The sequence below is a fragment of the Engystomops pustulosus genome, chromosome 8 (assembly GCF_040894005.1).
Source record: "Engystomops pustulosus chromosome 8, aEngPut4.maternal, whole genome shotgun sequence".
Classification (NCBI taxonomy): Eukaryota; Metazoa; Chordata; class Amphibia; order Anura; family Leptodactylidae; genus Engystomops; species Engystomops pustulosus.
The window spans coordinates 2,430,572-2,442,819 of NC_092418.1; the positions used below are offsets into that span (position 1 = coordinate 2,430,572).

The following is a 12,248-nucleotide window of genomic DNA, read 5'->3' on the forward strand; positions in this document are numbered from 1 at the left end:
GGACTTCTGTCCACTTATGTTCCTTAGCTTGGAGTTTTGGCCATTCCAATGATAATAACATTTGGACCCTGTTAAACATATTAACACTAAGGGTGGTTGCACACGTGGCATTTTGAACCCGGTTTTGGGCTGTTTATAAGCAGTCCATTAAAAATTGCATGAGTTTTTTCTGTTTTTGTTGAAAAACGGGTTCAAAACGCTATGTGTGCCACTGGCCTCAGGGACATACAGACACTAATCATTGGAGCTTTCTTCTTCCAGACTGGACATCGTACTGCAATGGAAGATCCTTCTCCAAACTTTCTTAAGTTTAATGTTTGCAAGAATCAGAATAGTTGACTGGACAGGAGCATATAGGAATATCTCCATGAGGAAGACCCAGAACCCAGTAGAGTAGGTAGTGAAGAGGTTAAAGTAAAAAAGAAACAGGGTCACATAGAAAATAGCGTAGAAGATCAGGAGACGGATCATGTTGCGTATCGTGTTCTTGTAAGCCTTCACGTTGACTGCAGCAGAAGACTTGGTGTGGTTCCTCTCCATCTTTTTGGTGTGTTTATTCAAGGCCCAGACGGTGGCCCCGGTGGTCACCACACTGATGAGGAAGGGAAGGACACTGCTAATGAATGAGATGTACAGGTTGTTTGAAAAGATCCCATTAGATTTGGACTTCTTCATGGCGAGCTCAACCACAGAGATGTTCTTGTGAGAGCCATCATTTTGTAGAAACTCAAATACATTGAGTGAAGCAGTGACGGCAGATACGAGCTCAGACACCAGCATCATCCATGGAACGGCAGAAGTGATCTTTGTCTTCAACCGAGAAAGGACGTCAGACCTAAAGGTTTGAATCTTCATGAAGTAGAAGAAGCACAGGCAGGCGGTGAGCCAGGACGAGGAGGTGATGATGAACATGGCAAAAACAAAGACGGCCGGAGAGATGGAGGTTTTCAGGTAAATGATGGGATGGAAATAGAACAGTAGGACGTTGACGTATGACACACAGGCGTACAAGACGTTGGAGATGCTCAAAGCCAAGATCATTTTATTACTGTCACTTTTGTCCTGTCCTTTAACCCAGTAAAAGCAAATGAAGAAGATGATGAACCCATTAGTTGTTATCCCATAAATGGTCTCCAGGCTCAGGATTACCATGTATAGAGGAACTATAGAGGTGACCATGACTATTCCTGTATGGAAGACAACTGACAATGAGTCTTCTCCAAGGCTGGATGGAATAAAAGAGTGATCCAAAGGAGGCCAAGCAGTAGATATGGAATGTGAGGTGGTCCAAGAGCCGGTCTGTGTCCAAGGAACCTAAACGATCTGGAAATCTTCCCACAGCTTTTTATCTCCTGATTGGTCAAAACTTTTCCTGGTTTATTCTGATTGGTCGGCTGGATTCCACTGTAAAAGATATCGATGAAACCAGTAGACGACGGACCAGACCCTGGAGATGAGGAAAACATAAAGCTCTAGGACGACTTCACGGACGATTCTCAGGTTTGAATGTCCAGAAAAGGTCCATAAATCAAGGATTTGTTGTAACATGCAAAAGCCCTGAGTGAACAGACGGGATGTGGACACCATCAGGAGCTCCCGATACATGATCTATTTGCATCTCTGAACACTTCATAAATCATTCAGACGAAGGGCCACAGCATCAATAAAAATAGCCCGGTGCCAATAATAATATAAAGGGAAGGTTCCCGAAGGTGGACAATGACAGATATTTCATAAATAGGTGACCCCCTGCTACAGACAGGAGTGCAGAGGAGCTCAGGGATTTCCATATGTTCTCTGTAGTCAGCAAGTCTCAAACCTGTTAATCCAGCATTTGCACCTGATTTCCATGCGGCTTATCATTCTCCATGTAATCGATAGGGGGCAATTATCTGCTCATTAGACTCCCTAATAGACATGGGCCGGCTGCACGGCAGATGGTGGACACATCTCTGTAGAGCTTTTTGTTATGTGGTCTGAAAGACCTTCAAGATCTTCTGTAGCTGCACGTACTAGACAGCTAATGCCTTGGGTGAGTGTCTGTACCACAGATCAATGATAAAGGTATAATATTCCCCAAAAATATGAGAGCACTGAAATGTCACACACAAAGAGAATAGACCCTCATAGCGCCTCGGCGAAGACGGCAGAAAATCTATCGATTAAAGGTCTACACAGAAGTAATCCTATCTTTCCATAAAGCACAGTGGTGTTTCATTGTATAGTGGAACAAGCATCTCGGCCTTCTCAGTCTTCTCCCGGTTTCGGGGTCGGTCACCTGAGACATTGATCATTGGTATCTAGCCACTGCAAAGCCGCTCTCGTATTATGAAAGAAATGTCTAGATCCCAGAGCCACCGCTATTGGTCATGCTGGAGACAGCACAGAAATGGACACATTTAGCATCCGTAACCGGTGCTTGATATCCAGAAACTGGATTCTCTTTTTTGAACCTCTACGGAGAAGTCTTGCAGAAAAGCAACATGAACTCCATTACTGGAGATATCTCGATGGTCCGATGCTTGGGTCAGAACTTTATCTCAGTGCAGTAATTTAATGAGCACCGGGCAAGGAGATTTTTCTCCTCTACAGGAATTTCTGCAAATGGAACACCCTTCATTTTCCTCCCTCCATCAGGTCCTCTTCCCCACCAGACAAGGTGTCTGCCAAAGCAGAATGTCTGCAGCCTGAGCAGTGCTCTTCTGGGGCTGACGCTGATGCAGCTCCCTCTTCATCCCAGGAGAAATCAGGGTTCAAATCTCCAGCTCAGCCGCTGTGATACACGGTCTTCTGCCAGCTGCCATCTTGGAAACAACTCCCCCTTACTTTTCGGCTGCTTTCTGTCACCTTTGGCCCATCATAGCCGCTCCAATTTGTGCCCATGGTACAGGCCTCCACCCTGTAGGAATGGGATCAGGTAAGTACAGAGGGTTATAGCAAGATAATACATGATCATCATAGTGGAGAGCAGCGTCCTTTCACATATCCCACTAGGCCACAAGGACAGTGGTTTTAGTATGACCTTACATGGGAGGAAGGGTGGGGAGGGTGGCCCATAATTGGGGCAAAGCATGGTGGAATATTGTATCATATTGTAGATCCGTCATGGTTTTCTAGTGTACCAAAATGGGTTCTCATCTCCTTAAGATCCAAGATGGTCAAGAAAGTGATGGAACCTCCGAGGAGTCAGATGTTTCATTTCACACGTCTCTCACGGCGTCACAACTTCGTCTGATCTATCAGTCACCAACCAGAACATGTTTCATATCTTCAGAAGAAATTATAGAGCAGTCTATATCCAGGTTCATCTGCTGAATGCTGGGACATTAATAAATAATAATAATTACTTTGGAATTCCATGGAATTGAGATCATTTGCATCAGAGGAATAAATTACAACATCATAATAGCCAATGCAGAATACAAGACTCCAATATACAGGGAGAAGATCCCAATCCAACCAGAAGTCCATGAGATGATTGGGGGAATCCATCTACTGGCACTCCCAGCTACCAGATGCCATGGGATAGTACTGCTGCATCACACTGCATAGCAAGAACATCGCTGTGCCATGAGTAGTGGTTGGGGCTGGTATTGCAGCTTGCTACCCTGCACATGGATGGCACAGAGGTGCAGGAGGACAACACAACCACCAAGAGACCACAGCATTACACGTGTCTCCCGAGCCCCTCCATTACATGATGGATGGAGGTGTCAGGAGATCAAAGAACAAGTCAAGTAATAAAAAATTTTCGGAAAAGCATTTTAATGAACTTCATGTATTCACAGGAAACACATTAATATTCACAAGTTTCAAAGATGAACATGATATGAGAAGCCAACAATCATCAGATCTTCTGGAAATGTATGAGAAACAAGCGTAGACCCAAACTCTACACTCTACGCTCATGTGGGGACAATCAGATTCCACTGTGTCACATAGAGTCATGTAGAGGGATCCGGGAGAGCGATGGTGGATCTGGAGAACATGAGGTGACCGTGTGGTGAAGGCTTCTCCACTGCCTATCCTTCTGTGTGATGTGAGGAGCTGATAATAATATCATAATAATACTACTCATACAATGTCCTGGTCTGCAAATTGTTACCGATTTCTGATTTCCCTTCAAATTTTGATTAATGGACACAATTTATTCAATTCCAGAATGTGCAGAGCATCGTCCAGACAGGACTGAGAGACGTCTGTGGAAGTTCATGGCTAGTTCCAATGGTCAAGGTCAAGCAAGCAATGGCTGAAAGACCAAAGAGAGGCTGATTAGAGGTCACATCACTCTTTTCTACAGTCTACATTTCTCCTGAGCTACATCCTTGTCTTTGTTGTGGACCCAACGCAGTCAACTTTCTACAGATCTGCATCCCTCCTGTGCTATATCCAGGGCAGAGATATGGACCCAACATGACAAGTAGCCTAGAGATCTGCATCCCTCCTGTGCTATATCCAGGGCAGAGATATGGATCCAACATGACAAGTAGCGTAGAGATCTGCATCCCTCCTGTGCTATATCCAGGGCAGAGATATGGACCCAACATGACAAATACCCTACAGATCTGCATCCCTCCTGTGCTATATCCAGGGCAGAGATATGGACCCAACATGACAAGTATCCTACAGATCTGCATCCCTCCTGTGCTATATCCAGGGCAGAGATATGGACCCAACATGACAAGTAGCCTAGAGATCTGCATCCCTCCTGTGCTATATCCAGGGCAGAGATATGGACCCAACATGACAAGTAGCGTAGAGATCTGCATCCCTCCTGTGCTATATCCAGGGCAGAGATATGGACCCAACATGACAAGTATCCTACAGATCTGCATCCCTCCTGTGCTATATCCAGGGCAGAGATATGGACCCAACATGACAAGTAGCCTAGAGATCTGCATCCCTCCTGTGCTATATCCAGGGCAGAGATATGGATCCAACATGACAAGTAGCGTAGAGATCTGCATCCCTCCTGTGCTATATCCAGGGCAGAGATATGGACCCAACATGACAAGTATCCTACAGATCTGCATCCCTCCTGTGCTATATCCAGGGCAGAGATATGGACCCAACATGACAAGTATCCTACAGATCTGCATCCCTCCTGTGCTATATCCAGGGCAGAGATATGGGCCCAACATGACAAGTAGCCTAGAGATCTGCATCCCTCCTGTGCTATATCCAAGGCAGAGATATGGACCAACATGACAAGTATCCTACAGATCTGCATCCCTCATGTGCTATATCCAGGGCTGAGATATGGACCCAACATGACAAGTAACCAAGAGTTCTGCATCCCTCCTGTGCTATATCCAGGGCAGAGATATGGGCCCAACATGACAAGTAGCCTAGAGATCTGCATCCCTCCTGTGCTATATCCAAGGCAGAGATATGGACCAACATGACAAGTAGCCTAGAGATCTGCATCCCTCCTGTGCTATATCCAAGGCAGAGATATGGACCAACATGACAAGTATCCTACAGATCTGCATCCCTCCTGTGCTATATCCAGGGCAGAGATATGGACCCAACATGACAAGTATCCTACAGATCTGCATCCCTCCTGTGCTATATCCAGGGCAGAGATATGGATCCAACATGACAAGTATCCTACAGATCTGCATCCCTCCTGTGCTATATCCAGGGCAGAGATATGGACCCAACATGACAAGTATCCTACAGATCTGCATCCCTCCTGTGCTATATCCAGGGCAGAGATATGGACCCAACATGACAAGTAGCCTAGAGATCTGCATCCCTCCTGTGCTATATCCAGGGCAGAGATATGGATCCAACATGACAAGTAGCCTAGAGATCTGCATCCCTCCTGTGCTATATCCAGGGCAGAGATATGGATCCAACATGACAAGTAGCGTAGAGATCTGCATCCCTCCTGTGCTATATCCAGGGCAGAGATATGGACCCAACATGACAAGTATCCTACAGATCTGCATCCCTCCTGTGCTATATCCAGGGCAGAGATATGGACCCAACATGACAAGTATCCTACAGATCTGCATCCCTCCTGTGCTATATCCAGGGCAGAGATATGGGCCCAACATGACAAGTAGCCTAGAGATCTGCATCCCTCCTGTGCTATATCCAAGGCAGAGATATGGACCCAACATGACAAGTAGCCTAGAGATCTGCATCCCTCCTGTGCTATATCCAGGGCAGAGATATGGACCAACATGACAAGTATCCTACAGATCTGCATCCCTCCTGTGCTATATCCAGGGCAGAGATATGGGCCCAACATGACAAGTAGCCTAGAGATCTGCATCCCTCCTGTGCTATATCCAAGGCAGAGATATGGACCAACATGACAAGTATCCTACAGATCTGCATCCCTCATGTGCTATATCCAGGGCTGAGATATGGACCCAACATGACAAGTAACCAAGAGTTCTGCATCCCTCCTGTGCTATATCCAGGGCAGAGATATGGGCCCAACATGACAAGTAGCCTAGAGATCTGCATCCCTCCTGTGCTATATCCAAGGCAGAGATATGGACCAACATGACAAGTATCCTACAGATCTGCATCCCTCATGTGCTATATCCAGGGCAGAGATATGGACCCAACATGACAAGTAGCCTAGAGATCTGCATCCCTCCTGTGCTATATCCAGGGCAGAGATATGGATCCAACATGACAAGTAGCCTAGAGATCTGCATCCCTCCTGTGCTATATCCAGGGCAGAGATATGGATCCAACATGACAAGTAGCCTAGAGATCTGCATCCCTCCTGTGCTATATCCAGGGCAGAGATATGGACCCAACATGACAAGTAGCGTAGAGATCTGCATCCCTCCTGTGCTATATCCAGGGCAGAGATATGGACCAACATGACAAGTATCCTACAGATCTGCATCCCTCCTGTGCTATATCCAGGGCAGAGATATGGACCCAACATGACAAGTATCCTACAGATCTGCATCCCTCCTGTGCTATATCCAGGGCAGAGATATGGGCCCAACATGACAAGTAGCCTAGAGATCTGCATCCCTCCTGTGCTATATCCAAGGCAGAGATATGGACCAACATGACAAGTATCCTACAGATCTGCATCCCTCATGTGCTATATCCAGGGCAGAGATATGGACCCAACATGACAAGTAGCCTAGAGATCTGCATCCCTCCTGTGCTATATCCAAGGCAGAGATATGGACCAACATGACAAGTATCCTACAGATCTGCATCCCTCATGTGCTATATCCAGGGCAGAGATATGGACCCAACATGACAAGTAGCCTAGAGATCTGCATCCCTCCTGTGCCATATCCAGGGCAGAGATATGGACCCAACATGACAAGTAACCAAGAGATCTGCATCCCTCCTGTGCTATATCCAGGGCAGAGATATGGACCCAACATGACAAGTAGCCTAGAGATCTGCATCCCTCCTGTGCTATATCCAGGGCAGAGATATGGGCCCAACATGACAAGTATCCTACAGATCTGCATCCCTCCTGTGCTATATCCAGGGCAGAGATATGGACCCAACATGACAAGTAGCCTAGAGATCTGCATCCCTCCTGTGCTATATCCAGGGCAGAGATATGGACCCAACATGACAAGTATCCTACAGATCTGCATCCCTCCTGTGCCATATCCAGGGCAGAGATATGGGCCCAACATGACAAGTAGCCGAGAGAACTGCATCCCTCCTGTGCCATATCCAGGGCAGAGATATGGACCCAACATGACAAGTAGCCTAGAGATCTGCATCCCTCCTGTGCCATATCCAGGGCAGAGATTTGGACCCAACATGACAAGTAACCAAGAGATCTGCATCCCTCCTGTGCTATATCCAGGGCAGAGATATGGACCCAACATGACAAGTAACCAAGAGATCTGCATCCCTCCTGTGCTATATCCAGGGCAGAGATATGGACCCAACATGACAAGTATCCTACAGATCTGCATCCCTCCTGTGCTATATCCAGGGCTGAGATATGGACCCAACATGACAAGTAACCAAGAGTTCTGCCCTGTCATTCACGCAGGTCCAAGACATTGGAAATTGTCTCGGATCTATTGATGTGTCTGTTTTCTGTCTGACTTTGCGCTGATAGAATATCTTTGTATCTTGCAGATGTATTTATAAAGTGTCTGCTCCACAATTGTACAACAATTTATAATATTGTGCACCTAAAGGGCAGTGATAGCGCAATGTTCAAGTTTCACACAGACAGAACTGTGTCGCGCACTGTATAATAAAGCTGCTCCGTAAAAAGTTGGTGCCCCTTCTGGAGCAGCGCAGGGGTCACCAGATAATGGAGACCAGGCCCCCGTCAGGTAAGGAGGAAAGATTTTGGAGCAGCACCGCGTAAAGAGAAGTTGGGTGCAGGTCTTCAAAAAGGTCTGAGGAAAACCCCAGTAGATAACAGCAATCAGCGAAGAAGCAGCACTCCAAGTTTAATGAAGAGTTCTTCATTCCACCAATAATGTGCAATGTTTCATCTTTTCCTTAAAGGCATTATCAAGCCGGTCCCCAGTATTCAATAATCTGCCCCAACCTGCACAGGAGGGAGGAGAATGCAGAGGAGAGAGGAGACTGCACAGGAGGGAGGAGACTGCAAAGGAGGGAGGACACTGCACAGGAGGGAGGAGACTGCACAGGAGAGAGGAGACTGCACAGGAGAGAGGAGACTGCACAGGATGGAGGAAACTGTACAGGAGGGAGGAGACTGCAAAGGAGGGAGGACACTGCACAGGAGGGAGGGGACTGCACAGGAGAGAGGAGACTGCACAGGATGGAGGAGACTGCACAGGAGGGAGGACACTGCACATAGTACAGAATGCACAGGAGGGGGGGACACTGCACATAGTACAGACTGCACAGGAGGGAGGACACTGCACATAGTACAGACTGCACAGGAGGAGGACACTGCACATAGTACAGACTGCACAGGAGAGAGGACACTGCACATAGTACAGACTGCACAGGAGGAGGACACTGCACATAGTACAGACTGCACAGGAGGAGGACACTGAACATAGTACAGACTGCACAGGAGGGAGGACACTGCACATAGTACACACAGCACAGGAGGAGGACACTGCACATAGTACAGACTGCACAGGAAGGAGGACGCTGCACATAGTACAGACTGCACAGAAGGGAGGATTCTGCACAAAGTACAGACTGCACAGGAGGGAGGAGACTGCACATAGTACAGACTGCACAGGAGAGAGGACAATGCACATAGTACAAAGCGCACAGGAGGGAGGACACTGCACATAGTACAGAATGCACAGGAGGTAGGACACTGCACATAGTACAGACTGCACAGGAGAAGGACACTGCACATAATACAGACTGCACAGGAGGGAGGAGACTGCAAATAGTACAGACTGCACAGGAGGGAGGACACTGCACATAGTACAGACTGCACAGGAGGGAGGACACTGCACATAGTACAGACTGCACAGGAGGAAGGAGACTGCACATAGTACACACTGCACAGGAGGGAGGCCACTGAACATAGTACAGACTGCACAGGAGGGAGGACACTGCACATAGCACAGACTGCACAGGAGGGAGGACACTGCACATAGTACAGATTGCACAGGAGGGAGGACACTGCACATAGTACAGACTCCACAGGAGGGAGGACACTGCACATAGTACAGACTGCACAGGAGGAGGAGACTGCACATAGTACAGACTGCACAGGAGGGAGGACACTGCACATAGTACACATTGCACAGGAGGAAGGAGACTGCACATAGTACAGACTGCACAGGAGGGAGGACGCTGCACATAGTACAGACTGTACAGGAGGGAGGGCACTGCACATAGTACAGACTGCACAGGAGGAGGGACACTGCACATAGTACAGACTGCACAGGAGGGAGGACACTGCACATAGTACAGACTGCACAGGAGGGAGGACACTGCACATAGTACAGACTGCACAGGAGGGAGGACACTGCACATAGTACAGACTGCACAGGATGGAGGACACTGCACATAGTACAGACTGCACAGGAGGGAGGAGACTGCACATAGTACAGACTGCACAGGAGGGAGGAGACTGCACATAGTACAGACTGCACAGGAGGGAGGACACTGCACATAGTAAAGACTGCACAGGATGGAGGACACTGCACATAGTACAGACTGCACAGGAGGGAGGACACTGCACATAGTACAGACTGTACAGGAGGGAGGACACTGCACATAGTACACACTGCACAGGAGGGAGGAGACTGCACATAGTACACACTGCACAGGAGGGAGGACACTGCACATAGTATAGACCGCACAGAAAGGAGGACACTGCACATAGTATAGACTGCACAGGAGGAGGACACTGCACATAGTACAGACTGCACAGGAGAGAGCACACTGCACATAGTACAGACTGCACAGGAGAGAGGACATTGCATATAGTACAGACTGCACAGGAGGGAGGAGACTGCACATAGTACAGACTACACAGGAGGGAGGAGACTGCACATAGTACAGACTGCACAGGAGAGAGGACACTGCATATAGTACAGACTGCACAGGAGGGAGGACACTGCACATAGTACAGACTCCACAGGAGGGAGGAGACTGCACATAGTATAGACTGCACAGGAGGGAGGAGACTGCACATAGTAGAGACTGCAAAGGAGGGAGGGCACTGCACATAGCATAGACTGCACAGGAGGTAGGAGACTGCACATAGTACAGACTGCACAGGAGAAAGGACACTGCACAGGAGATAGGAGACTGCAGAGGAAGGAGGAGACTGCACAGGAGGGAGGGGACTGCACATGAGGGAGGGGACTGCACAGGAGGATGGACACTGCACAGGAGAGAGGAGACTGCAGAGGAGGGAGGGGACTGCACAGGAGGAAGGAGACTACACAGAAGAGGGAGACTGTACAGGAGAGAGGAGACTGTACAAGAGGAAGGAGACTACAGGAGGGAGGAGACTGCAAAGGATTGAGGAGACTGCAGAGGAGGAAGTAGACTGCACAGGAGGGGGAAACTGTACAGGAGAGCGGAGACTCCACAGGAGGAGAACACTGCACATAGTACAGACTGCACAGGAGAGAGGACACTGCACATAGTACAGACTGCACAGGAGGGAGGACACGGCACATAGTACAGACTGCACAGGAGGGAGGACACTGCACATAGTACAGCCTGCACAGGAGGGAGGACACTGCACATAGTACAGACTGCACAGGAGGAGGACATTGCACATAGTACAGACTGCACAGGAGGGAGGACACTGCAGATAGTACAGACTGCACTGGAGAGAGGACACTGCACATAGTACAGACTGAACAGAAGGGAGGAGACTGCAAATAGTACAGACTGAACAGAAGGAAGGAGACTGCACATAGTATAGACTGCACAGGAGGGAGGAAACTGCACATAGTACAGACTGCTAAGGAGGGAGGACACTGCACACAGTACAGGCTGCACAGGAGAGAGGACACAACACATAGTACAGACTGCAGAGGAAGAAGGACACTGTACATAGTACAGAGTGCACAGGAGGGAGGAGACTGCACATAGTACAGACTGCACAGGAGAGAGGACACTGCACATAGTACAGACTGCACAGGAGGGAGGAGACTGCACATAGCACAGACTCCGCAGGAGGGAGGAGACTGCACATAGTAGAGACTGCAAAGGAGGGAGGACACTGCACATAGTATAGACTGCACAGGAGGGAGGAGACTGCACATAGTACAGACTGCACAGGAGAGAGGACACTGCACAGGAGATAGGAGACTGCAGAGGAAGGAGGAGACTGCACAGGAGGGAGGGGACTGCACAGGAGAGAAGAGACTGCACAGGAGGATGGAGACTGCACAGGAGAGAGGAGACTGCACAGGAGAGAGGAGACTGCACAGGAGGGAGGGGACTGCACAGGAGGAAGGAGACTACACAGAAGAGGAAGACTGTACAGGAGAGAGGAGACTGTACAAGAGGAAGGAGACTACAGGAGGGAGGAGACTGCACAGGATTGAGGAGACTGCAGAGGAGGAAGTAGACTGCACAGGAGGGGGAAACTGTACAGGAGAGCGGAGACTGCACAGGAGGGAGGAGACTGCACAGGATGGAGGAGACTGCACAGGAGAGAGGAGACTGCACAGGAGAGAGAAGACTGCACAGGAGAGAGAAGACTGCACAGGAGAGAGGAGACTGCACAGGAGGGAGGAGACTGCACATAGTACAGACTCCACAGGAGGGAGGAGACTGCACATAGTACAGACTGCACAGGAGAGAGGACACTG

The 12,248-nt window shown here is 48.6% G+C and overlaps 2 protein-coding genes across 9 annotated transcripts in view; both read right to left on the reverse strand.

Moving 5' to 3' along the window:
• Positions 1 to 234: 234 nt before the first annotated feature.
• LOC140075606 (taste receptor type 2 member 8-like) lies at positions 235 to 1,179 on the reverse strand. The gene has a single exon (XM_072121718.1). It carries the CDS (start codon positions 1,177 to 1,179, stop codon positions 235 to 237), a length of 945 nt encoding a protein of 314 aa, XP_071977819.1.
• Positions 1,180 to 3,763: 2,584 nt separating this feature from the next.
• Positions 3,764 to 12,248, reverse strand: part of LOC140076243 (uncharacterized) — a 79,693-nt gene continuing 71,208 nt past the window's right edge. For 7 of the 8 annotated variants that reach the window (XM_072122767.1, XM_072122769.1, XM_072122768.1 and 4 more), the window contains one exon: positions 3,765 to 4,249. In XM_072122767.1, the coding sequence (XP_071978868.1) occupies positions 4,235 to 4,249 (15 nt within the window). In that variant the 3' untranslated portion in view covers positions 3,765 to 4,234. Of the gene's footprint in view, positions 4,250 to 12,248 lie in introns of all 8 variants that reach the window. The other variant, XR_011849536.1, reaches the window with a different exon arrangement.

Excerpts from the sequence above, each read along its gene's own strand:
- LOC140075606 (XM_072121718.1), bottom strand. The coding sequence starts at position 1,179 with ATGGTCACCTCTATAGTTCCTCTATACATGGTAATCCTGAGCCTGGAG.